Source organism: Salvia splendens, chromosome 5 (genome assembly GCF_004379255.2).
Source record: "Salvia splendens isolate huo1 chromosome 5, SspV2, whole genome shotgun sequence".
Taxonomy (NCBI): Eukaryota; Viridiplantae; Streptophyta; class Magnoliopsida; order Lamiales; family Lamiaceae; genus Salvia; species Salvia splendens.
This window is the reverse complement of record NC_056036.1, coordinates 40,063,832-40,088,622: the sequence shown is the minus strand read 5'-3', so window position 1 is coordinate 40,088,622 and position 24,791 is coordinate 40,063,832. Positions and strand designations below refer to the sequence as shown.

The following is a 24,791-nucleotide window of genomic DNA, read 5'->3' as shown; positions in this document are numbered from 1 at the left end:
AAATTATTAAACAAGAATATTTAGTAAAATAAGATTTTTATGATAATTCAAATAAAGAAAGTGAAGTATAACGTGAAATTTTTCAATATATAAAACGTTGTACAATGCCCAATTCTGTAACCCTGATTGGACAAAATTTCAAGCTATAATATTTATATTAAATGGGCCAAATGTAACCCTTGGTAAAAGAAAAATAAAAACTTCATTAGTTTTGGAGTTTCAAGGGTTAATTTCTTAAATGTTAGTTAAACTAAACAAAATTTTGTATCAAATCGGTACTAATATTTCATTTTCACTCAATAGTAAAATGTTTACCCATTTTTTAACCTTATAAAAATCTCACTTATCATCAAACTCTCAAATGAAAAAACATTCAATATATAAATTATAATAACAATAATTTTCAGTAGGCTCACAAAATGAGACCAATCAAACTAAATATACCGTTCTATTGAATATGACTCTGGGTTTGTTTAATGCTCACTAAAGATAGTTGTTGCTGTTTTTAATGAAAAAAATATCATAGTTTATGCATCTCCAATTTTTAGCTTTTTTTCCAAAAAATATGTTTGGACACAAATTTTTTCACGTTTTATTTCCAAAATCCTCGACAAAAAAGTTTGATATAAATGACAATTGGAAAAAAAGCAAGAAAGTTTCTCACATTCACATTTTATTCATTCTGTATAAATATCTTTCCCGCAAAGAATTAAACTCCGGGTATACTGTGGTTTCAAGATCATTAAAACTTGGATTGTAACAATGGAGCACAAATCACACCCTTCGAGCAACCGGATAGACGAGCCCGCCATGGACGCCCGTCCTTTGCCACGCTTCAGATACAAGCGCGTTGCTCCACTCGGCTTCTCTGCAAGCAAGAAGTGCGCATTAGCAAGCGATGAGTCGTCGATCACAATATACCAAGGGGCTATGCCATGTCAGCATTCCGATCCCACAGTCCCATATACGAGCTTCGTCTCTTGATCTTATACGGTTTCCCACGCTTCCTCTGCCCTCTTCGACTCCAGACCATCACATACATGACTACTACAAAACCCGCGATGGAGAATGCCCAGAGGCACATCATCCAGACTCTCACCGAAGTGAAGGCCTGGTTCGTCTCTGCTGGCGGAGACAACTCATTTGTTTCGTTATTCACCTCCGAATCCTTCCTCGAGACATCAATTTTCTCGACATTCCCAATCTTCTCCCTGGTTGTTATTTCACCAGCACTCTCGGTAGGAGGATCTGGCGCCTTCTGAGTCGTAATTGTCAAGGAAGGAGGACGACGTGCTTCTCGTGTTGGAGGGGGCAAGGAATTGGGATCGGGGCATTTCTTTCTATAATAAGCACGTAGACCCTGGTTTAAGGAATTTGCACACTCTATGCTAAGCAAGTCGCGCTGCAATGAATCCTCGTTAGACTGGTCGAGCGCTGATGCATCCGGAGGGTCTGGAAACGTAGCCCAACATTTGTCAGCAACGTCCATATGTCGCCATTTAGCTTTGTCGAAGCTCCAGTTACCAACCCTAAACTCCAGGCCGTAGTGAAATACTCTGTAGCTCACACCGCGTTCTGGAACGTATCCCGGGTATATCAGGATGCCGTTGCTTATGACATGCCGTATATTCAACTGTGTCGAGAAATTAACCACACACGTTTAAAACGTTATCGTAAAATAAATCTGCATTTAACAATTTAAGAAGTGTTTGAATTACCTCCGCTGCAGCAAAGGAGTAACCATACATCTCACTGATCCAACCAGCTTCATAAATATCGCCCGTGAACTTTTTAGGCCAATGGCCCATATCAGCTCTGACTTCCTCCGTTTTGTGCAACCAACGCAGCGCAAATTTTCTGAGATCCGCTATGTGCATTATGATCACACCTCCGACCTTGTCACAAAGTTGAGGATTGCGAGTGTGGACCTTGGCAAGCTCATTGTCACAGCCAATAAGGTAGCTGTTATTGCATCCAACAAAATTCAAGTAAAATTGAGTAATCCTTCGTTCTTATAGAAATTTTTTAAAGGTTGATCGAGCAATTCATGGCTAATATGCAACAGACGAAGTCTTACTCATAGGGAGTTGAAACTGGTCTGCCCTTCGCTGCTTTGAACTCCCACGGTGTGATTGGTCCTCTCATTATCATGTCGGCATCCAGGATCACAATGTATTCTGCATCGGTCTTTACATGGTTAATCCAATGCACGACCGCAGCTGGTTTATTGATTGCTGGATACCTGCATGAGCATTTTACGCATCAAATATTTGTCGAATTTTTCATTCATCAGTAGCTCTCAGCATATTTTCGAACCAATGTTATTTTTAAGAAGGCATTACCAGTCTCCTGTTAATGGATGCCGGCTCATAGATGGGACATAATGAGTGGGAGCTAGATCGCGTCCTTTGTATTGCTTCAAGTCCTCGTCTGTACAACTTAGAAGCCTCGTGATTTCCCCTGGCTGGCCGCTCTGGTTGAAACTATGGACAAGACCCAAAGTTTGCCAATCGAAGTAAGGAGTGCATTCTGTTGAGAAAATAGTATGTATTTTTGGGTGAGGCTTTTCCGGCTCACTAATGTCTTGCTTCTCTTCGTGAACATCCTCCATCATCTGAAGGCTTTCCCGAGTCAGTTTTTTTGGTTGTGTTAGTTCTGCGAACGTTTTGCTCTTCAAGAAACTCAAATATTTCGACCACTTTGGCTTCTTACAGCCATGTTTTTCATGGTTCAACAATAGGCCCTCATTTATGGTATTTATGCATTCTAAATTAAGAAATAGAGCCCGTCGTTTGTGTGCATCCCTTTCCATTTCTTTCACCTGCAAGAGAAATATTATGAATTAGACATCGCAGAGCAGAAATCAAGTTACGTAGCTTGGTTTATGAAATGCGAGCATACCTCTCTAGGATAAGGAGGTTCGGGAAAGAGGCGCCCACAGTCGTACACAATACTGTCTTCGTGATGTTCTAATTTACTAAACGACCAATTTCCAACGCTAAAAGGTAAGCCATAGTGCATGAGGATGGGCTCAACACCCTCTCTAGGAACATAGCCTGGATAAATCATCAAGTTATCATTTATCTTGTGACGAAGTCCCACCTGATGAAGCAATTCACAAAGTCATCTATATACATATTTATGTATAAATGTAATAAAAATAACACATTTATAGGCATGAAGTAAAGATGGGTAATATTAGCATCCGTGAGGACGAAATCAATGAAACGCCTTTCAATAATTGATATATATAGGATTAAAAGTTACCTCCGCAGCACCGAATGAATATCCATACATTTCACTGATCCACCCTGTTCCATATATATCACCAGTGATATTGGTAGACCAATGAGCTTTATCTTCCCGTACTTCTTCAGTTTTCGATAACCACATGGGGGCAAAAACTCGAAGATCATCAATGTGAAAGGCTAGAAGCCCACCAACCTTGTCACAGAGTTCAGGATGCTTTGTGTGTAACTTAGCAAGAATATTGTCACATCCAATCAAGTACCTGCTCAAGGTATGTTACATGACAAAACTGGAGAAGTTTATTCGGAAGAAAATCTTTGTACGTGGTAAATGAACAACAAATAAAAAAATGTCATATTTTTTGTGTTGTTGATCTGTTTATGATTCGTCAAAATATGTAAACTAAATAATGATTGCAATGCACCATAAGATATGTAACCTGCCTTGGCAAAGTTGTACTTAGGGAAACACAACCTTCGGTAATTAAGTTGAAATGAATAAATTACCATATGAATATCAAAAAGGTAACAACAGATTTAAAATTGATGGCAGATTTTGATCAAGTCTGAAAGCTTACGATAAAGAACAAAGAAAATACCATTGCTAAACTATATTTTCTCAATCTTCTAGCAATATGATAGGCTAATAACTTTCAATTTGACATCCAGCTTGATGAATGAACATCCTAATTATGAAAACTTAACTACAAATATATAGAACAGAACATCTGTCTTCTAGTCAAAATAGAAGCTTAGATCATAACTTGATGGAAAGAGTGTGAAACTTATCAGTCATGTAATTTTTTATTTGTGGGATCTTACATCGTAAATATTTCTACCAGATAAAATCCAAAGGTGTGAGATTAGGAATATACAAGTTGCGTACGACAGCAAATAGCTGCTCTCCGAGACATATAACATGGTTAACGAGGGATGCCCAAGAGAGGACGAAAGATAGAGAAGATAAGTATGGGAATGAAGGGGGGAAATTCCATTTTAAGAGCAAGTTTAATCATTTCACCTATATAATGGAATTTCAAAACAAAATAACCGACGATTAAATGACTATAACCATGAAACAGTTACTAATATGAGTTACTACAATTACCCATAATATGCAGCCACTGGTCTGCCTTTCTCAGCACCAAGCTCCCAGGGCAAGATTGGACCTCGAACGATCATATCAGCATCTAATATAACCACCCAATCAACGTTTTCCTCTTCTTTGCTATGTTTAAGCCAGTGGGATACACCGGCTGGTTTGTTGATCGCCGGATACCTGCCATAAGAACCGAATAATACAAATCAATCATTAACAATGCCTACATTATGTTCTTTCCTCTCTACTAGGTATGTGTAGCTATTCCTCCACTTAAACATTCTGATTTTCTTGAATCTATCAACATAAAAATGAAATCCAATACCTTAATAAAATCTACAAAGATGAGCAATAAAAGAAACAAAAATCCCACTTCTCAATATCAAGAATCCAACCCCAAACTAAGCAATAAAAGAAACAAAATACATAACATGCAAGCTGATGGAGAAATTAAACTCGTGATGATAGAAAAGATGACATTTTGATGGACTCAAACTCACACATATATGTGTGCAAGCAAAGACACATTGGAAAAAAATGGAACTGACCAATCACCAGTCTTGGGGTGCAAACTCATGGAAGGGACCTCAAAGGTGGGAGCCAAGTCCATGCCTTTGTAATTCATCCTCTCTTGCTCAGTGCAGCTCAGCAGCCGGGTAATCGGGCCGGGCTGCCCGGCCTTGCGGAAGCTGTGCATGAGCCCCACCGTCTGCCAATCGAAGTAATTCTGACACTCCACCGAGAACAGACTGTGGATTCTGTACGGCGCAGTCCCAGCCACCACCGCCTCCGCTGCTCCGCCTCCGATCGCCGCCGCGACCAACGCATAATACAGAAATCTAACGACTGACATTGTCGCATTGCCGAGAATCGAAATGGGCTTTTTCTAAAAGGATCTGAATTGTTAATTTTTGCAAAAGTTAGCTACCTCTCTCATAATTTTTTTTCTACGTGTAATTAATGTGGGAGATTAAATAGGGACGAAATTTGCAGTGATCAATAGTTGAAGAAATGCAAATTTTGGTGGTGAAGGTGATCTAGTTTTTGCTGACACAGTGTGAAGCAGAGAGGGGATCATTATTCTCGTTGACTAATCGAACGACGCCGTTTTGTCCGATTATTACCTGCAATTTGTTGCTACATAAATATCCGGTCTAAACATGATTTTATCATTGTATTTTATTTGGAAAATACTAGCTTACAGACTTACAGAGTGATTATGATAAAATGATGATATGCTATGATATTTTTAATAAGAAATTGAAACGAAATTGGAACATCTCTTTTATTTTTATTTATTTTTGGTTCAAACAATTATTTTGTCCTTAAATAGAGGCCGAGCCTTGGATATTTCCATCCCGACGATGTTGAACTTAAAAATTTGAATCACAAAATGCAATGTTGGGTTTATTTGATTTTTCACATAAAATTAAATTATCCAAATTCAAGTCTGAAACGGTCTATGTGATTTTGGGGTAATTTGGTTTTTGTGGATATTAAATAAGCGAAATCCAACGTGTATTATAGTTCAAAATTTTAAGTTTGGCAGAAAAATTAGTATATTTACATATAAATAACCCATATAAATTTGATGAGTTAGACTAAAAAATAATTGGGATCAAAACGGTATTAATCCAAATTGTACAATACACTATACTAATCGATGTATAGAGCACGTCATTTCTAAAAGATGCAAAGCATAAAGGTATCAACATTACACCCCCTCCTTTTAATTGGAATAGTGAATTCTAAACAACGTGTTTTCAATAAATAAAAAATTGTCTTGGATAGATAAGGCAACGTATCATTCAGCTCTTAAATCATAGATATATATATGTAGCTGCGAATAGATAAATGTAACAATACAAGGCAATCAAAAGCACGCCCAAACACTTAAAATGCCAGTAAATTTTCGAAGAAACTTGCAAGCCTCCACAAAATCTAAAGGTATGGCAAGAGTAAACTAATACTAGAACACGGAATTAATATGCAACAACAGCTACAAGTCTACAACCACACGAATACAGACCGAATAGCCAAATAAACAATCTGTAGAGAGCATTACGAGACAAACCCATGAGTGTGCATCCACGCAGCAATTGTAGCAAGAAGGCAGGCCCTTTTCTTTTGAACACCAGGAGATTAGAAGTCAGTTGGTGGTTTCAACCGTATAAGTCTCTTGATTCTGTCTTTATCCGTGTTCTCCAGCAGACCCTTCGAGAATGGAAAATATGTTAATTGCACCATTCATGACTGTCGCTCTTAATTTGCAAACTATGAGAATATTTGCAACACAGATCAAAGAATATATGAAGATTCAGTTACTGATAATCTTGGATCATAACTTGGTACACATATAGTTATCTATCATAGCTATCTTAATAAGATGGAACCTCAAAAAAGATCTTAACAATGCTAATAGCTAGATATCAAGATTCAAGGCCGCTTCAATAAAGTTTGTTTTCTCCGGAAAAAAGCTAAAAAAGTGGTAACTGACAATAGTTGCATATAGATTTCCCAGTATTTCCACTAGAAAGTATAACAAATGATTGTAAACCAGAAAAAGGTCAAAGAGCCTCACCTTCCAGACAATCTCATCCAGGCACAAGCATATTTTACCGTATTTGTCAAGGAAAAGGCGTTCAGTTGGAGGTTTTCCACATACATCCTTAAGAGCTGAGGTTATTACAAAGATAGCTTCTGACACTAGAAGAAGAAAAATACAATGTCAAGATAGAATTACAAGGAAATGGATATGCCTGACACTCTGAAAACTCTGTGGTGGGATGTATCGAACTGAGTGGCATATGAAACATACACACAACATCCAGAAAAGTAGATGCGTACACATGGAGTATTGAATTGTTTAGTAAGGGTATATTTATCATAGAATAAGAAGGAAAATAGTCCATCTATAGGCCATGCCTCTTAATAGAACATTGTATAGAACCCTGCCTAGCTGAATGAATTACTCACAGGCAAGTTCGTCATATTCGTCCTTGCCAACAACGAATATACTGACATCACCAAGCACTGTGTATACAATATACACCGACCTGTATAACAGAAAACTCAGAGATTATACAAATAGCAAAATAGTTGGAATATCTAGGTAGTAATAGTATATTCTAAATTGCACATTGTCTCTAAATTAAATTACAAAAGCAGCAGGATGTCACTAAACAGATACTTATCCAGCTGAGTAAAGTAGGCCCGCTAAAATAATTTCATTATCCAACTTCTCATCTTCAATTAGATAGTAATATCTAACCGAAGATAAGTCCAAACAGAGAATGTTTTCTATAACCATAGCTACAAAAAGTAACTTGAGTTGAAATTTGGAGGGGGAAATGAAGCACAATATAATTATGGAGCAATAAAACTAAAGACAACAACAATAGTATAATACTATAACTTCAGGTATTTCAGATGTTAATGACATACTAAAACAATAAACTGTACACTGTGCCAAGGCATGAATGTTCAGATATACACTGCTAGTAGGGTTCTTTCAGGAACACGAGATAATTCAGGTTCAAAAATCAACAACAAAATTTTTAGCATTTAACGGTTAAGTTTGACAAGAAAAATGATAAGAAGATACATCACGTTTCACATACTTGTGATTAGCAACAAGGAGCTCCTCATTCTTGACTCCTCTAAGATTATCCACACCCAGTTTCACTAAGAAAGATCTCCAATGCAAACGCTCCTCTGCTGGAACACCGTTAAAACTAGGACATCCAACAATCCAAAAAAACCAATCAAAAAAACAAAGAGCAACAACAAACTGATGGCAGCCGATCTAGTTTGTAGGTTTTCGTACCGTTCGACAAGAATATTGCCTTCCGAATTCGCGATCAGGACCGCGAGCAACATTTTCTTCTCTGCAGGTAGTCGATCAAATGATTAATTTCAAATTTCAAACTGTATAGTGCTGAATTCTGCTTGTGAATGAAGTTACGATTTGATTGCATCAAATAAAAATTGAAAATAGCAGAGCGAGTCCTGAGTTACCGTATTTTGTGTGTGAGAAGATGAATCTAGTAGCACGAGCTGGATTTGGTTATGGAGGGGAAAAAATGAAAGGGGATCCCGCCGAAGCAAAGAGGAATGCTTGTTTTCGGAGAAAGACGAATGCTTGTATTTTCTTTTTCCGGATATTGGTCCCAAAATTCATAAACTTTAGGCAAATTTTAGAATTTCTCACTAACTATTAAAAAAAAATTGGTCTAAAAATATCATAAACTTGACATTGTTTGTTAAGTATTTCTCAATCCAACTCAAATAAACTTATTCTACGCGGATAACTGTTATAATGTTTGTGATATTTTAGATTGTTTTTTAAGTTCGTGGCAAATAGAATAAAAAGCCACATAAAAAACTACGTTGATTTAATAATACCAAGTAGATAAAAAAAATATACGTAAATTAGTCGGTAATTAACATGTCATGGGAAATGATAAACAAAATGTAAACCTTGTGATATTTTTGACGAATTTTAAAGTCCGTGGAAAATACCAATATCTGACCAAAGTTTACGGTTTTAGACACCAATATCTCTTTTTTTCATGTTTTCCTTTTAGTAATAAAATTATTCTTCTTTTTTAGTTATGTAATTATTTGATTGTTTTAATTTTTAATTCTACACACTATTATTTTTATTGTTTTGTGTACTATCCTCAAATAAAAAGAATCCTTCATATTTTAAATTGTTTTGATTTTTAATATTTTTTCATGTTTTCTTTTTAGTTATATAAGTAATCTTCTTTTTAGTAATGTAACTATTTGATTCTCAAATAAAAATATCCTTGGTATTTTAAATTGATTTCATTTTTATTATCTTATTCTTATTGATGTTTTACTATTTTAAAATTGTTTTAGTAATTTTTAATATTATCCTTTTATTGTTTTATGCAATATCCTCAAATAAAAAAAAACTTGCTAATTCTAATTGTTTTAATTTTTAGTTAATTTTAATTTTATAGTTTATGTATAATTATTTCTGTACAATTAGTACCCCAAATAAAAAAATTTCTAGATCCACCATTGCCTATGTAGATATATTGAGAGTAATATGATGTAGAATAGTATAGAAAATGAAAATTAACTAATTTTTATAGAGTACAAATAGCCAAAGCAGGGGATGTGAAAATAAGTGACAAATGAAAACAAATCAAACTATAGAATTAGTGACAATCCAAAAAGTTTCTAAATTAGTTCAAAACTTTTCTGCCAATAAGAGACTAGAGACAAGAATGGCTAAGGAGTTAATTTCTATCAAAATTTAATCATGTACCAACAAATACACATTTCTACAACATCACAAACTCAAAGTTCTCAGTTGCGTACAACAGGTAAGAACTAATCCCTCAACCGCAGAAGAACTGAATCAATGTCTGTGGGAATGTTTTCTGTTGCGGTGATATGCCTCGCCGTTCTTCCTCTGTATGACTCTGAAAGCGAAGGAGACGACTCCAATTCCAGCCATTGCGTAAAACACTCTGTAGGGAGCTAATGCCAAGGCTGAAAAATAGGAAAAATATCCAGCAACAAGATAAGCAAAGCTCAGTCGGATTTCCCAGGATCCAATGGGAAAGAGATAGAAACTGAATTCGGGCTTGGAATTGCATAAACCATGCAGTACGACCCCAATACTGAGTATAGAATCCCAGAACCACGGAAGATTTTGACCAATACCAATCCGCTGCATATGTAAAAGCACTGGGTCAGCAGTATAGACTAGAATGTGATTGTTCTAAAACTTAAGCTTGAAGTCCAAATCACACAGAGACACGAGGAACTAGGATTTAAAGATGAGCAAGCGATGTATATTTTTCAGGTGAAGATCTTGTGTTGATTATCATACCTGAAGCCAGGCCACAAGTGAAGGAACAAACATCAATACTGCAAGCAAATGTAAAACAAGCAACCCATGCCGGTGGTGGAAAATCTCTAATTGTGCATCACCATAGCTTTTTGTGTATTTGGGGCTATCTCTACGTGTCTCATTTGTCGGGAACAGCTTGCTATTGTTATCATAACTGGAGTTATGTAGCATTTCAGTACCTTCACCTTCACTCCCAGATTCGTAAAATTCCTTGGTCTGGACATGGCTGCGAAATGAAGCCATCAAAAAACTGTTTACAAAGACACAACAAAACTTAGATTGTATTAGTAATGGATAAATGTAATAATCCATTACACCACTACAAGAAGAAAACAAGGATGTATCCAAACATAATAATCAATGGCTAAAATATTTTGGGGCACTAATTTAGCCACTAAACACCGAAAAAAAACGTGTTGTATGTTCACGATTTCTCTAGCACTAAAATCTTGACCCATTGAATACTCAAAACCTTTTCCTAACATTCTCGATATGTGAGCTTTCTCTTAGGCTATTAAGTATTAACATGGAAGTAAAGAGCTTGCTGGACAATCATCACACATAGCAAGCAACTTTCTTGTACTAGCATTACATGTCCTCATCATGTATACACTACCACAAGAAAATTTCAAAATAAAGTATTACTGTTATATGAAAATAAGGACAGTTTAGAAACCTGGATAGAGCGCTGTGGCAGCCCGGAACGTGTGATAAGAGCAATACAAACAGGCCTAGTGCTGGATGCACAAGACACACCAACGTAATAGCAAGCAATGATGTGATAAGCAGAGCATTCGCCATCAAAATCCTTATCACCTGCCCCGTGGAGGATTGAACAAGGAATACAAAAGTAACACTTAATAGTTCTATCTCGGATCAAACTAAAGATGTTTGGGTTTTAAAAAGAAAACAGTACCAATTGTCAAGACTAATAAGCGATGTGGTTACAGGTTTAAGAAATGTCAGGGGTGGGGAGGAGGCAACTCAAATTCAAATCACAAATTACAGCATATACGAAGTGAAACATCAAATATTACCCTGGTAGATGCAAAGCTGGAGGAGATCCGTTGGAGAAAATGAAAGGAGAAGTTCCTTTCACAAACTTGCCACCTGAAATATTATTTTGGTTTAGCTTATGGTAAATATAACAGTGTCCCCATATTAGTTGCTTCTAGAACAGAAAGTTTGAGATGAAATTGCTAACGGTTATATAGGGACTCCATAACAAAATGAGATATGACTATCTATACAACTACAACTTTGAATAAAGTGTTTATGGGTAAGCACATCATTTGCATGCAAGTGAGAGAATGTATATGCAGGCACACAAATAAAAAGAATTACTAACCATTTCTTGACAGCTACATGTAGAATGCCGGCTACATAGAAAAGCATTTGGGAAAGTAATATCAAGAGAACTATCGCGCCATTTGCAAAAACATAACAAAGGATTGCGACAACAGTGAAACTTATAATTGGGGGAAGGACTTTAGAGCTTAGGCAAGACAAGAGGACAGCAAAGCAAATAGGCAATATGGCGAGGAAGAAAAACGCCCTAGGGATTCGCAAGTTTGATTCAACAGCAGATAACAGCGATGGTATAGGCTGGTCAAGTTCCCATGCATATGCTTGCCGCATCAGAGCAAAAAATGCAACAGCGAAGCATAGACCACTGATCTGCATGAATAGGTTACAATTAGAGCAAAAACTGTAAGCAATGTGAAAAAAGCTTAATGAATAAATGTGATGGATAAACTGTAATAAGCAGCATCAACTGATCAACTAATATATTTAAATGACAAATGTCAAATTTCAGTGATATATCCAGATTAATAAAAATCTTCATTATTATGAACCAAGCATTATTGTAATAGATAAAAGAGTTAAGTAGCAAAACCACCCTAACATTTTCCGCAAAAAAAAACAAATAGATTCATAAAGTTGTTCTATGCAACTTGTCACTAACATTAACATCGATAAGTAAATAGATTCTCTAACGCTCACAAATTGTGGAAAATAAGTTCCTCCATCTAACAAATTAGGGGTATTTTTGCTACTTAATTTATATATATAAAGATATTATTATGTCTATATATATTAATAAATATAAATATTAAATTATAGTATAATTTTTCAAATCAAAAATTTGATTGTAATGTGTCTTCTTAATTTCATACTACTAATTCTAATAATTTTATGAATTTATTGCATTAGGCATAATATGTGCATTTACTCAAGATAATTTATGTATAAATGCATAAAAACCATCTGAAAGTTCCGAGTTCGAAAAATATAGATGCTAAGAACAAATGTACCTGAGAGAAGTATAAAAGCAAGAATCTACCAGCACTAGCAGTAACGGAAACACCAATAGTGCTTGTGTAAGAGCAATGTGGGTCTATCTGAAAAGAATATAAAAAAACGTTAAATAACAAAAGTAAATGAAGAATACCTCTAAAGTACCCAAAACAAATTTCAGACAGCAAGTTCCCATAAGTATCATTTTCAGTCACAATACCAGTAACAAAACATTTGTCTTGTCAGAATTTTGAGAAGAACTCCAGAGTGATGGAGAAGAATCCACAACAATTGTTTCAGAATACAGATTAGGGAATACGTGCAGGCCAGATATCGCATCCCAAGCAAGTGCCACAGGTGGGAAACAGCGTCTCTTACAAAGTCCTGCATTCACGAATTAATTCAATACAAGAACAAAAACAGATGAAGCAACAAGATTGAGTTCTATCTAGAGAAGGCAGTAAGATATTTTTTAAAGAATATAGCAAAGCTGTCAAGTACAGAGATTCTAAGTAATTAATCTAGATGGAGGATTTTAGAATGAAACTGATGTCCAATATGTGTCTTGCAACCAAAAAGTCAATTTAAAATAATGCACAGATTACACAAGACGCGCGTGAAGCCCCTGCTGAGTCAGAGGATCCACTTTCTCTCAGTTATTAGGGTGGGTAGATGGGCAACTGTAATAAGAGTTTAACAGACTGGGCGAGCTCAAAGATTAAGTTCAAAAAATAACCTATGGAAATTGTGATCCGTGATAGGGGGTATGAACAAACACTTACTACTTGTTTCCTCGTCTCCAGACTCTTCAATGGGAAATTCTGATTTTTTAATCCCACAGCCAGTTGTTTTGATAGATAAAGAAACAGGAAGAAGACCTAAGCTAGCAGAGAATGTAAGACTGACAGCAAGAGGATGATCTTCCTTCAAAGTCATATCCTGTTAAACAACCAAGTTATGAATATCAAGAAAATTGCTACCCAGGATTTGCTGAATTACCTACCATCTTCAGTTATTAAGCTATATATCAGAATCTTAACCTGTTCTGTGTATAATGAACTGATCAACTGGTATGAGGAGAAAATTTTCTCTCCATCCTTTGGATTGAAAAATTGTCCGACTCCCATGGATGCAGCTGGTGGGGGTCTCCCTGAAACAGTCTGAGAACAGGTAGTTTCTCAATGTAAACATACAAAAATAAAAAATACTCCTTCCGTCCCCAAAAAATAGACTAGTTTTACCATTTTGGGCCGTCCCCCAAAATTAGACTAAGTCTAAACATGGAAAGTTTTCAACAAATAATAATCCTACACATCATTTATAATGTGGACCCCACAGTCTACTAACACTCATTCCACTACTTTTTCCCTCTCTCCCTCTTACTTTTTCCCATCTCTCTCTTACTTTACCAATTGCACATTAAAACCAGAGCCATTTATAAGTTTGTCTATTTATCGGGGACGGAGGGAGTATTATAAAGGGGGATCTTATTGCTACTTATTACAAGTTGTAAGATAGTACGTACAGGGCGGGGAGCCACAGAAACTGTCAGAAACCGAAAGCCATGCATATCTTGAGGACCCAACCAAAATATTGCAGATGGAGGAGCTTGTTCAGTTTGACTTCCTGGCTCAATCTTACAGGACAAATGGATATGTTCAGAATGGGAATATATAAATATGGGTTCACCGCTCATTAGCAAATGCTCTGGCCAAAATAAAGACAACATAATACCTGCCTTGGAGCTGGTCCAGATGGAACATGCACCATTTTAGCTGTTACTTCAACAACCCGTTTGTTCATAGAAACTTCTGAAGCTGAAGTTTCCTTCTCTCGCCAAAGATGTAGTCTCACACCAGAACAAGGTGAAAGATTTGTGACGAAAACAAAGTGGTTTTTTCCATCCTCACCCTGAAATTCAAAAGAGTTCTATCAATCCTGATCGACAGTTATATTACCATTTAATGAGGTACCAATTTTATCAACAATCCCTACTATAGCTACCAATTTTCCTTATCTGTTTCTCTCTATAGCTATTTGTAATGATATACACTCCACTATGTACAAATTTTCTTAAACGGTGAACCCATTAATAATAAGAGAATACTAAAGAACCAAGCCATATAATTTCTTATACTTATACAGGGTAACATGACAAACATATGAAAAGTTTACAACCCTGGCAGAGTTCTAGATTTATGAAGCTATGGAAAAGCCCTATATAACAGGGGAGATCAAGTTATCTCAATTTCAGACCCTTTCATCCCTATAACCTTCCTCATAGATCCAAATAGGAGTAGTTCCTAAAGTCCTTTAAAGCTAACCAGTTTTTGAATGTCCAACCATCGTCTTCTCCCATCCATAGCTAAAACAGTGATGGTACTGGTTTGGATGTAGAGGTCTCTTTCAAGTCCATCTTCACTCCATTGGCTACTACTTGGGCAGCCAGATACTCCAGAACTCAGTCCTTATTCATCAAAAGCAATTTAGAAGCATTATTTACACCAGAAGATCAAGAATAACACTACCAAGAGCTTATTCCTTGCGCAAGTACCATAGAAAAAATCAAAAATGATAATGGATAAACTTAATACTAAATAATTTACGCAACTAAGGTTATTTTAGGAGATAATATAATTTTTCATGAGTGCCTATATGCTAAACAAATAGTTAAGATAAATAAAAACTGTCTGGGGCCATTGAAATAGTTAATAGCTATTGTTTCTGACACAAAGTATAATTGACTAATGAAGCAAAAAAATTTAAGCCGGGTGATTCAACCAGCTTCTGCATAAAACCATGGGAAAAAAGGAAGTACCAGGATTCACTTTCTTCTTTTTATCAGGAATATGGTCAGATTTATGTGCTTGTTGCAGTTGTGTCGATGCAAAGAAGTTCTTCGGAATGCCACTATCGAGCATTTTTTTGAATATTCCAAGTCTTTGCTGTACATCATTTAAAGGTTGGCCTGTCTTCGTGTCTATCAGACTGAGGAGAGTGTGGGACATCTACAAAAGAAATTTTGGAATTTAGGGCCCCTTACACTGTGATAGTACTCCAGTATATCATTATCAATATGACTTACTTGCACAACTAGCTGATTACACCATAAGATAACCTGGTGCTCCATTGATAACCACACGTTTCTCATGCCAGTACTACTTATGAAAAAGCCATGTGTGTGAGGAACAATGCCATCAAGGGACTCTAATTTCGAGCGTACCTGGAATTGGAGAGTAAAAATATGCAGGGAAAGTAGGATAACGAAATACTAAGACAGGTCTATGACATGATCCCACAATAGAAAAGCTCTCGTCTGAATGTGAGTTCACACGTTTCAATGAATCAAACCTCAAGTAGGCCAATATAATATATGCAAGGACACATTTATTTACCTGGTAATCATTGTATCCACCAGATACAGAGATGATGACAACATGGGAAAGCAAAGGATCTGACAAGTAGTGCCCAGTTCGAGAGGTTTGGACCTCATATCCTTTCCTCCATTCCTCATTTACTTGTGCATAATAGTGTCCCAAGGATGGCTGTAATGCCACAGGAGGAGACCTGGAAAAAATTGATACATTGCTGACAACTGTATAAACTATCTAAGATTTTTTTTTAAATACAAAAAGAACTTCAGGGAACACATTAAAGAGATTATAAATTTACTGATGGGGCGTAGAGAGCGTCAGAATAGTTTCAACAGCAAACTTTCTCAAATGGGGGTGCACTACTGCAGCCCTAGCAACAAAACCACCCATAGAGTGACCAACCAATATCACGCTTTTAGGGAGACCGCCTTTCGCATGCACAGCATGCGATTCTTTATATAGATCCAAAATCTGCAATAATAAACAAAATAGCCATTTACGGAAGTATAAGATAAATTAATGTTATATGTTTTCATTGTATAAATAGAGATAGTATGGCCAGTTTGAGCCTAAGTCAAGAAGTAAATTATTTTCTACATCAGGCTGCAGCTGTTTTGAGAATTAGAACCACCAAGTACCACAAAAATAGGTATATGAAATATGTCCAGTTAAAGTTGAAGTGAATATTTTAAAGCTAAAATAGGTATGTTAATATGTATGCCTGTATTGATTAAGGTTGCAACTTTTATCCAGACTCGGCATGCCTGCCTAATCGTAATTCATGCAATTAGCGACGAAAGCGGTACCGTGTGAATGGCATATACTACATATTCTGCGTGTTCTTGAAGAATCCGACCATCCATTGCAGAATGTTCACCTTCAAGATCCACAGCGTACCAATCAAGCATGGAAGTATATTGACTAGGTAACAAAATGTTAGTCAAATCAATATCAATGCCCTCTCCAAAAATTGGATAAGCGTGGTTAGAGTCCCATTCAAGTGGACCTCCTCGATAAGCCCTATCAGACTCTGCACCAAGGGATCTGACCTGTATAGACACGGGAAAACATCCATATGTAAGAAGCCAATAAGGTATATAAATCTCTGCTGCATAAGCAGAAAAACTTAAATCATGGTATATGGCTAATCAAAATGACAAAAATGTCTGATATGTCGGGATGGCATAGTACAATTGTACAAAAAGAAACACCAGTTGAAATAAGAGGCTCGCCTGTTTGTAGCTTCCACCATTGCCTGGGATAAAAAGAACTGGCACACCATTTATATTCTTAAGGTGATCATTATAATCAATCTTTCTCCAGCCTTCATGGTACAAGAATAAGCCATATTTATTAGTCGACACATTCTTGGGCGTGGGAAGAGGAATGTATGTCGGATACATATACGTCATGACACAACCATTTTCTACTGGCTTCAGCAGATGATACACTCCCGGAAGCCCAATCCATATGGATACTATAACCACAGTTGCTACTCTAAACTTCGCCCTCAGCGCTTTCATGTCTACACTATCTCTAAGCCCCATCCTCCAAAATCCAATCTCCAATCACCAGCATCAGTAAGAAGCTTCCATCCTGAACCATCAGGAGTACAAAACAAAACATCATGCCAGAAGTAAATAGCAGATTCAATCAAATTACGCTACCAACGAGCAATCCAAAGGATCGCTACTAAACATCCTAACTAACTAATTTGTAACCAGCAACTCCGAATCCAATAGATGCAAAACTTTGAAATCATTATATTCGAAGCTCGCACCCTAGAAATTAAACAAATCAAGCGTAATGAAGACAAATCCGCAGCTCGAACACATTTTCTACCCAAAAATAAAAGACAAAAGACAGAAAAAGGAAAAAACGGAGAGTTAGTTTACCTCAAAGTGCGAGATCCAGCTGAGAAGTATTGGAGAACAGAACGTTGTGTGGGGATGGGGGGAAGCGAGCTGATCGGAATTCAAATGAAGAGATTTTCGCTCAGTTACGGAAGTAATTGAGTTTGAATCGTTACAAAGATCAAAAAACAGCGTTTCAAAGATTAAATGTTTAAGAATTAAGGTCATCCACTACGCTGTCTCTATACCGTCCCTTAAATACTATTTGACTACTATTTGAGGGCCCTACTATCCTTTTTTCCTTCATCCCTTAACTAAGGGACGGAACCTGCAACGCTCCGTCCCTTAACCGTCTCTTAATTACTATTCATTCAATTTCATTTTTTATTTTTTTTCTCAACCTAATTCAATTAAAACAAACACACTTTATTAAAAACACACTTTATTAAAAAACACACAACATAAAAAAACACACAACATAAAAAACACACAACATAATTTAAAATACAAATTTAAAGAAAAATAAAAAAACTACTCCGCCGGCTAATCATCCTCCGGAGGCGGTCAAGGTTGAGGGGGAGTCGGAAGGCCAACTTGTGCTGCCATATACACAATTCCGTTCCACCAGGCCGTGAATTGGGCGTACGAGACGCGGGAAGTGTCCGCCATTGTGGCGGTCATGTACGCCACCATAAGTGTGTCCGAGCCTCCCCGCGAGCCCGATCCCGAGGCCGGCTGGCTTGATTCGCCTCGGCCCTTCCTTGCTCTAGCCGCTTTCGCCGTCTTCGTCCCTTGCGGCCGACGGCGCCCACTCGCGGATCCTCCAGCATAATCGACCGTACCCGCAAACTCCTGGGATTCAGCCTCAGGTTGGCTGATGCCCTCAGCGGTGTCACCACCAGACGAGTATTGGCCACTCGCCGTATGCTTCGTGCGCTTCGAGGTTGAGCCCGAGCTGGAGCGAAAACCGCCGGCCCACCGTTCCTCGTCCTTGACAGCCTGCCAAACATCAACAAATCTGAATTGATGACGTTCGTCCTGGTAGTATACGCGCAAAGCGGACGTCAAAATGTCGGTTGCCGTTGCGCCGCTTTGGTAGCGCGCCTCTTCGGCCGAGTCGATGCCGCAGAATTTTTTGACCTGTCGGTCGACTCGGTCAAAGTGAGAGCGGAGCATTTTAAATTTGCGCTTGCGGGAGCCTTTCGGCTTTATCTGGTGGTAGACCTCGCAGACCTTTTCCCAGAAACACTTCCGAGATTGTTGATTCCCGACGATGGGATCGTACGAGACGGTGATCCAAGCATTGTACACCGCCAGCGTTTCGAGGTTGTTGTACGGATGCCGGCCTAGATCCTCTTCCTCTTCTTCCTCTTCCTCCTCGTCCTCGCCCGCCTGGGGTTGTACACCGCCTCGGCCACCTCCACCGCCTCGGCCACCTCCCGGCGCGGGATCAACGGGAAAATCCTCCCGGATCTGGGATAATCCCTGCGAATACCGCGGGGCGGAGGGACGGACATATGCATCAAGGTCAAAATTGGGTGGTTGGTACCCCCCTGGCGTCGCCGAACCCTGGGTCCCCGGCGTTGACGAACCGGAACCGCCCAATGTGTTGATCATGGTCTCCCAATCGCCGAACGCGTTGAGATCCCACCCGCCGGAGCCGGAACCGCCGTAGTTGCCGTCGCCGTCGCCGGACATCTTGAGTTGTTATATGAAAATTTGAGAGAAAATTTAGATGATAGGAAGAATAGATGTGTAGTTGTGTGTGAAATGAGGATGAGTTTAGGAGTATTTATAGAGTAAAAAAATTAATTAAAAATAAAAAAAATTAAAAAAAAAACAAAAAAACGGTATTATTACCGTTACAATTTTTTTTTTCTTTTATTTTTTTTTTATTTTTTTTAAAATTCGAATTTTAAAAAAAATATTTATTGCGACAGCACGTGACGACGCCCACTCGCGGGCCGGCGAGTGGGCGTCACGCACGACGCCGGGTCGCGCCACGTCGCTTAGGCGCGTGGCGAGACAGCCCGTCTCGTGGCTCGATGGGACGCGACGCGGGATGAGACGCGGGACGGCGCGGGACAGGACGGAGAGCTGTAATGCGTCGCGCCGGGGTCCCGTCTCTCCGGGACGGGACGCGAGACGCCGGTGAGACGCGTAGTGGATGGTCTAAGAGCCCAGAGGAAAATTTAAAAAAAATATACAACTAAAGAAAAGGGATTTAATAGTTGGTCCAATAGAGAATTGACACGCGTACTACTTCTTTGGTGGGTGATGTGATGGCGGATTCAGAGTTATTGGGAAAATCGGGTTTCTAGGCCAGTTGGCCTCAGAAATAATGGAAATGTACCCATTTTATTATCTGTTCCATTTATGGGAAACACGCCAACCGCATAGGCGTTTACACGCCAACAACAGTGGCGTGTTTAACGTAAAGACGCCAACAAAGTTGGCGTCTTTTAATTTCATCGTATTTTAGTCGTATTTTTTAAAAATACAGTTTTGAGAGTAACACGCCAATGGGATTGGCGTTTATACTTATAAAAGACGCCAACGAGGTCGGCGGGTTTAAGAGAAGACGCCAATACCAGTGGCGGCTTTATACAGATATGATATATCCCCTTCTCCTCCCCCAAATCGCGAAAAACTCAGCCACAACACACACACAATGGCGATTTTATCTGCTCCACGTGAATTCGCCCTCCATCCATCTATCGGTGATATTTTCCCCCAAATTTGTATATTATTTTCGGTTAGTATGCTTATCTTTTACATTATTTGAGTAATTGTTGGATAGTTAGCTAGGGTTTGTAATTGGTTGTGAATTGAGTTGAAATATTGTGTTGAAATATTGTGTAGATTTATTATTTAGCATATTTGATTGTTTGGATGACATTATTGTTGCTTAATAGTTGAGATATTGGTGTTGAGTTAGGGTATAAATATGGATTAACAACCTAAACCCTAGTGTTGTTCTTGCTTAAAATTCGGGCAACTTGTTATGATTTATATGAGTTTTAAAGTGTATTGCATTATTTGGGTTCAATATTGACAAATTATTGAAATTGTTTATGTCGATGTATTATTGTGTAGGCGAATTGTTATTAATTTTGCGTAACTTTGTGTAGGCGAATTATGACATCATCTTCTAGTGCTCGCAGAAGACTATTATGTGGTCATGAGGACCCATCTGTACTATATTTTCAGAGACAACACGTCTCTAACAATATATGGGCTGGAGAACCCTCACAAGACCTACGCTGCAGAAGGTACGAAGGTATCATTTGGGATGTTCCCATACATCCTCGTGTCTTAGCGATTGTAGACAGGATGGGGTTTGGCGGGATGTTGAGGTGTGGTAAACCGAAAGATATTGACCACCATCTCATCACCGCTTTGATTGAACGTTGGAGGCCAGAGACGCACACGTTTCACTTTCCAGTCGGTGAAGCGACTGTGACATTAGAAGACGTGGAGGTCTTGTGGGGCCTCAACACTGACGGTGAAGCTCTGACGGGTTACATCCCCACTAATGATGTAAACCATTGGAAGGAGGTTTGTCTGGATTTTCTTGGCTTTATTCCAGATCAAGTTGATTTGAAAGAAATGAACTGGAAGCAGACAGCCTTATCAGCTCAATTGAGGATTGGGTTGAGTGATGATCACGAAGAGTACATGTACGCGCAACGTGCTCGTGTGTATTGTCTGTTGTTACTTGGCGGTCTGTTGATCCCTAACGCATCTGGTAATAAAATTCCATTTTTCTACATTCAATTTTTCATGGATATAGAACGATGTAGTACCTATAGCTGGGGTGGTGTGACTCTTGCATGCTTGTACCATAATTTATGTGAAGCTGCACTTGGTAAGAGGACCGATGTTGGGGGTGCTCTTACATTGTTACATTTGTGGGCTTGGGAGAGAATCCCAATTATTAGGCCGACAATGCTAAATCCTGTGCCTATAGACTACCTACCATGTGCAATCGCGTAAGTTGTTAACTAATTAATTTTTAAATCATATTTTTTAATAATTGCCGTATTATTCGCTCATAATTTATTTTTTGTAGATGGACTGGTCCGGCCTCTTATGTAAAAGCACCCGGGCATTGCGTTGAAACTTTCAGAGAGCAGTTCTCTAGAATGCATGCCGACCAAGTAATTTACGTAACCTAAATTGGTGTTTGTATGACGTTTTGGTTGAACTTGTTTTGACTAAATTTGTGTCTTATGTAGTTTATTTGGAGGCCGTATGTCCACCGAAACCTGCCGGATGTTTGTGTTGCCGATCGTCCTATATGGACGTCGAGCACAACCATTATTTGCTGGAATCTGGTTGAGCCATACGTGCCAGAGCGAGTGTTGCGACAATTTGGGATTGTCCAACCCTATATCCCGCTTGTCAACAGGTTCCACGGTGCTGATTTTTTGAAACAGGATCGACGTGGCAAAGCTGGACGGAATTGGGTTGACTGGCACGCCAATCATTTACAGGCTTGGGATAATATGCACGACACGGTGTACGTGGATTTGGAGTACTCAATGGAGCCTATTGCACTTGATGAGTACATGGATTGGTTTCGCCGGATAACTGTGGTGTACATAACAAAACCTGACGTGCATGCTCAGGAGGGCTTGCAGCAAACGGCAGCCTCTCATAACTACGCGGTAAATTGAAACAACTATTCATTACTTTATTTCATATGATGAAATATATTTAACTTAAAAAATTGTAGGTGGAGACGCTGCATAGAATATGCCACTATCTTAATCAGCAAGACATGTCAGGACATCCGGCTTTGTACACTATTTCGAGGATGGTTGAAGACGGCCTGCACATATCTGGGGAACCTGAGATGATGGACTGTCGTCCTTCCCAGCGGTCTGAGCTGGACATTGACATGCCCGTGAGGCAAAAAGGGAAGCGGCGTGGTAAGAAGAAAACGGGTGAAGAGTCGTCATCCGCAAGGATGGTAGTGTATTCCGATGACGACTTTATGCCTCCACCTCCACCAAGCTCCGTCGTTCTAGGACGGCATTCAGTTAGCCACACTGGTGGAACCGGTGAAGATATCGGTCTAAGTGATGTCCCCCAATCTCCACCTCGTTCTTCTGTACGAGACGACTTCTTTGGCGCTGATTTACAGAACATGGTTGTGCAAGATACTCCTCCGTCTCGTCTCCCTACCTCCAGAATCGGGAAGGGAATCCGTGGTTTGTTTATTCGGAAAAGGCGAGACGATTGAACATTTAACAAGTATTTAGTTGAATTGATCATTATAGCTTTATAACAATTTTTGTGTTCATTTCTCCAGTTGAACATTGTTATGGTTTATTAAAAACGACACTCTCCCTGACGTCTGAACTTTTTATATTAGGAATTTGATACATTCTCTTGATATTGGTGTTTTTTCATTGTTTTGGATAAATGAAATTAGTACTCCCTAATTATAATGAAAAAAAGAGAATAAAGAGATAGAGGAAAGGGCCTCTTGAATCGGACATTCTGTAAAAACGCGCCAGCCACATTGGCGTGTTTCATAACACGCCAACTATATTGGCGTTTTTGTAGAAAAACGCCAATCTTATTGGCGTCTCTAAGATGGAGTCGACATTATTGTAGAAAAACGCTCAAGTGAGAAGTCTATACATAACTCGACTGTTTTCATGGTTTTAGCATCTGCTTATCATTTCATTCTTAGTAATTCCAGTTTTAACTTAGCGCGGTGTATCAGTTAGAGCTGATGCATTGTAGTGTATCAATCCATTTGTTCAAATAAGCAATTCAAATTGTCATTATTCTTGTAATATCTGTGCCTAAGATAAAGTGTGAAGTCTGGATCTAACTAGACTGTTTTCACTGCCTTGCATCTGTTTGTCATTTGGTGTTGGTTGTTGGAGGAGTCATATGAAGTGTGAAGTCTAAGATAAAGTGCTGGTTGTTGGAGGAGTCATATTTGGTGTCTCTCTTCCAAATTTCATTGGTTCACTTTTTTACTACAAAATCCAGGTATTGATGAATATTTGTATCATGTGGAAAAACGCCAATCACATTGGCGTCTCTAAGATGGATAAATTTTTGCCAATTTTTTCGACGAAAGAACCAGACATTCTGTAAAAACTCGCCGATCACATTGGCGTTTTTTATAACACGCCAATCACATTGGCGTCTCTAAGATGGATAAATTTTTGCCAATTTTTTCGACGAAAGAACCAGACATTCTGAAAAAACTCGCCGATCACATTGGCGTTTTTTATAACACGCCAATCACATTGACGTCTTCTTTGAAACCCGCCGACCACATTGGCGTATTTCATCAAAACGACATTCTACCCGGCGTTTCTACTTGCATAAACACGCCAACTTAAAAGGCGTTTTATATGTATACACGCCAATGCGAATGGCGTTTTACACTCAATACTGTATTTATAAAAAATACGACTAAAATACGTTGAAATTAAAAGACGCCAACGTAGTTGCCGTTTTAAATTAAAAACCGCCAATGATGTTGGCGTTTTTACTTATAGAAACGCCTATGCGGTTGGAGTGTTTCCCATAAATGGAACAGATAACAAAACAGGTACATTTCCGTTATTTCTAAGGCCAACTGGCCTAGAAACCCGATTTTCCCCAGAGTTATTTATCCAGTTCATATTAAACCTTCATTCCTTAAGAACGGAAACTGCAACATCACCGCCAACTTCCGGCAAATCCTACCCACCGGATAATACTGTCTATAATTCTTCCCAGTTTCAGACTCCAAATTCATTTTTATCAATTATGTGATCATCAATCCAATCCAAATTACGAATGGAAATGGATGTAGAGGATTGGTATGTGAATGAATGAAGGAATGGTTTGGAAAATGCAGTGTGCAATCCGAATCCAGTGCTTGGCATTTCCGAATCCAGTGCTTGGCATTTCACGACTTAAAATTAGATAACGAATTCCACGATTCTTCGCGCATCGGAAGGATTGACGGAAATCGAATCACACAATGATAGTGATATATCAATATTCGGGTTA

At 38.5% G+C, this 24,791-nt stretch overlaps 4 protein-coding genes across 5 annotated transcripts; 1 reads left to right on the top strand and 3 right to left on the bottom strand.

Moving 5' to 3' along the window:
* Nucleotides 1-568: 568 nt before the first annotated feature.
* On the bottom strand, nt 569-5,410 carry LOC121802883 (peptidyl serine alpha-galactosyltransferase-like). The gene is made up of 8 exons (XM_042202571.1): nt 4,896-5,410; nt 4,357-4,527; nt 3,268-3,511; nt 2,902-3,102; nt 2,343-2,821; nt 2,078-2,242; nt 1,719-1,962; nt 569-1,633 (listed from the first exon to the last, which is right to left on the bottom strand). The coding sequence occupies exons 1-8, from the start codon at nt 5,198-5,200 to the stop codon at nt 929-931; spliced, it is 2,514 nt and encodes an 837-aa protein (XP_042058505.1). The 5' UTR covers nt 5,201-5,410; the 3' UTR covers nt 569-928.
* A 744-nt stretch (nt 5,411-6,154) lies between these two features.
* LOC121802240 (TSET complex member tstD-like) lies at nt 6,155-8,521 on the bottom strand. The gene is made up of 6 exons (XM_042201862.1): nt 8,365-8,521; nt 8,174-8,234; nt 7,968-8,081; nt 7,324-7,403; nt 6,929-7,053; nt 6,155-6,561 (listed from the first exon to the last, which is right to left on the bottom strand). Exons 2-6 carry the CDS (start codon nt 8,224-8,226, stop codon nt 6,490-6,492), a joined length of 444 nt encoding a protein of 147 aa, XP_042057796.1. The 5' UTR covers nt 8,227-8,234; nt 8,365-8,521; the 3' UTR covers nt 6,155-6,489.
* A 981-nt stretch (nt 8,522-9,502) lies between these two features.
* On the bottom strand, nt 9,503-17,965 carry LOC121805967. 2 transcript variants are annotated; one of them, XM_042206023.1, is made up of 19 exons: nt 17,805-17,965; nt 17,142-17,505; nt 16,716-16,958; nt 16,208-16,380; nt 15,931-16,102; nt 15,621-15,758; nt 15,354-15,543; nt 14,860-15,002; nt 14,270-14,446; nt 14,061-14,171; nt 13,576-13,695; nt 13,318-13,474; nt 12,756-12,919; nt 12,553-12,639; nt 11,586-11,914; nt 11,275-11,347; nt 10,914-11,053; nt 10,217-10,487; nt 9,503-10,054 (listed from the first exon to the last, which is right to left on the bottom strand). In XM_042206023.1, the coding sequence occupies exons 2-19, from the start codon at nt 17,454-17,456 to the stop codon at nt 9,740-9,742; spliced, it is 3,318 nt and encodes a 1,105-aa protein (XP_042061957.1). In that variant the 5' UTR covers nt 17,457-17,505; nt 17,805-17,965; the 3' UTR covers nt 9,503-9,739. The 2 variants fall into 2 exon arrangements, with proteins under 2 accessions (XP_042061957.1, XP_042061958.1); XM_042206024.1 differs by having other exon boundaries at nt 10,217-10,463.
* Nucleotides 17,966-20,943: 2,978 nt separating this feature from the next.
* LOC121804285 (serine/threonine-protein phosphatase 7 long form homolog) lies at nt 20,944-23,010 on the top strand. The gene is made up of 5 exons (XM_042203785.1): nt 20,944-21,034; nt 21,232-21,754; nt 21,835-21,922; nt 22,001-22,432; nt 22,501-23,010. Exons 1-5 carry the CDS (start codon nt 20,944-20,946, stop codon nt 23,008-23,010), a joined length of 1,644 nt encoding a protein of 547 aa, XP_042059719.1.
* The last annotated feature ends 1,781 nt before the right edge of the window (nt 23,011-24,791 follow it).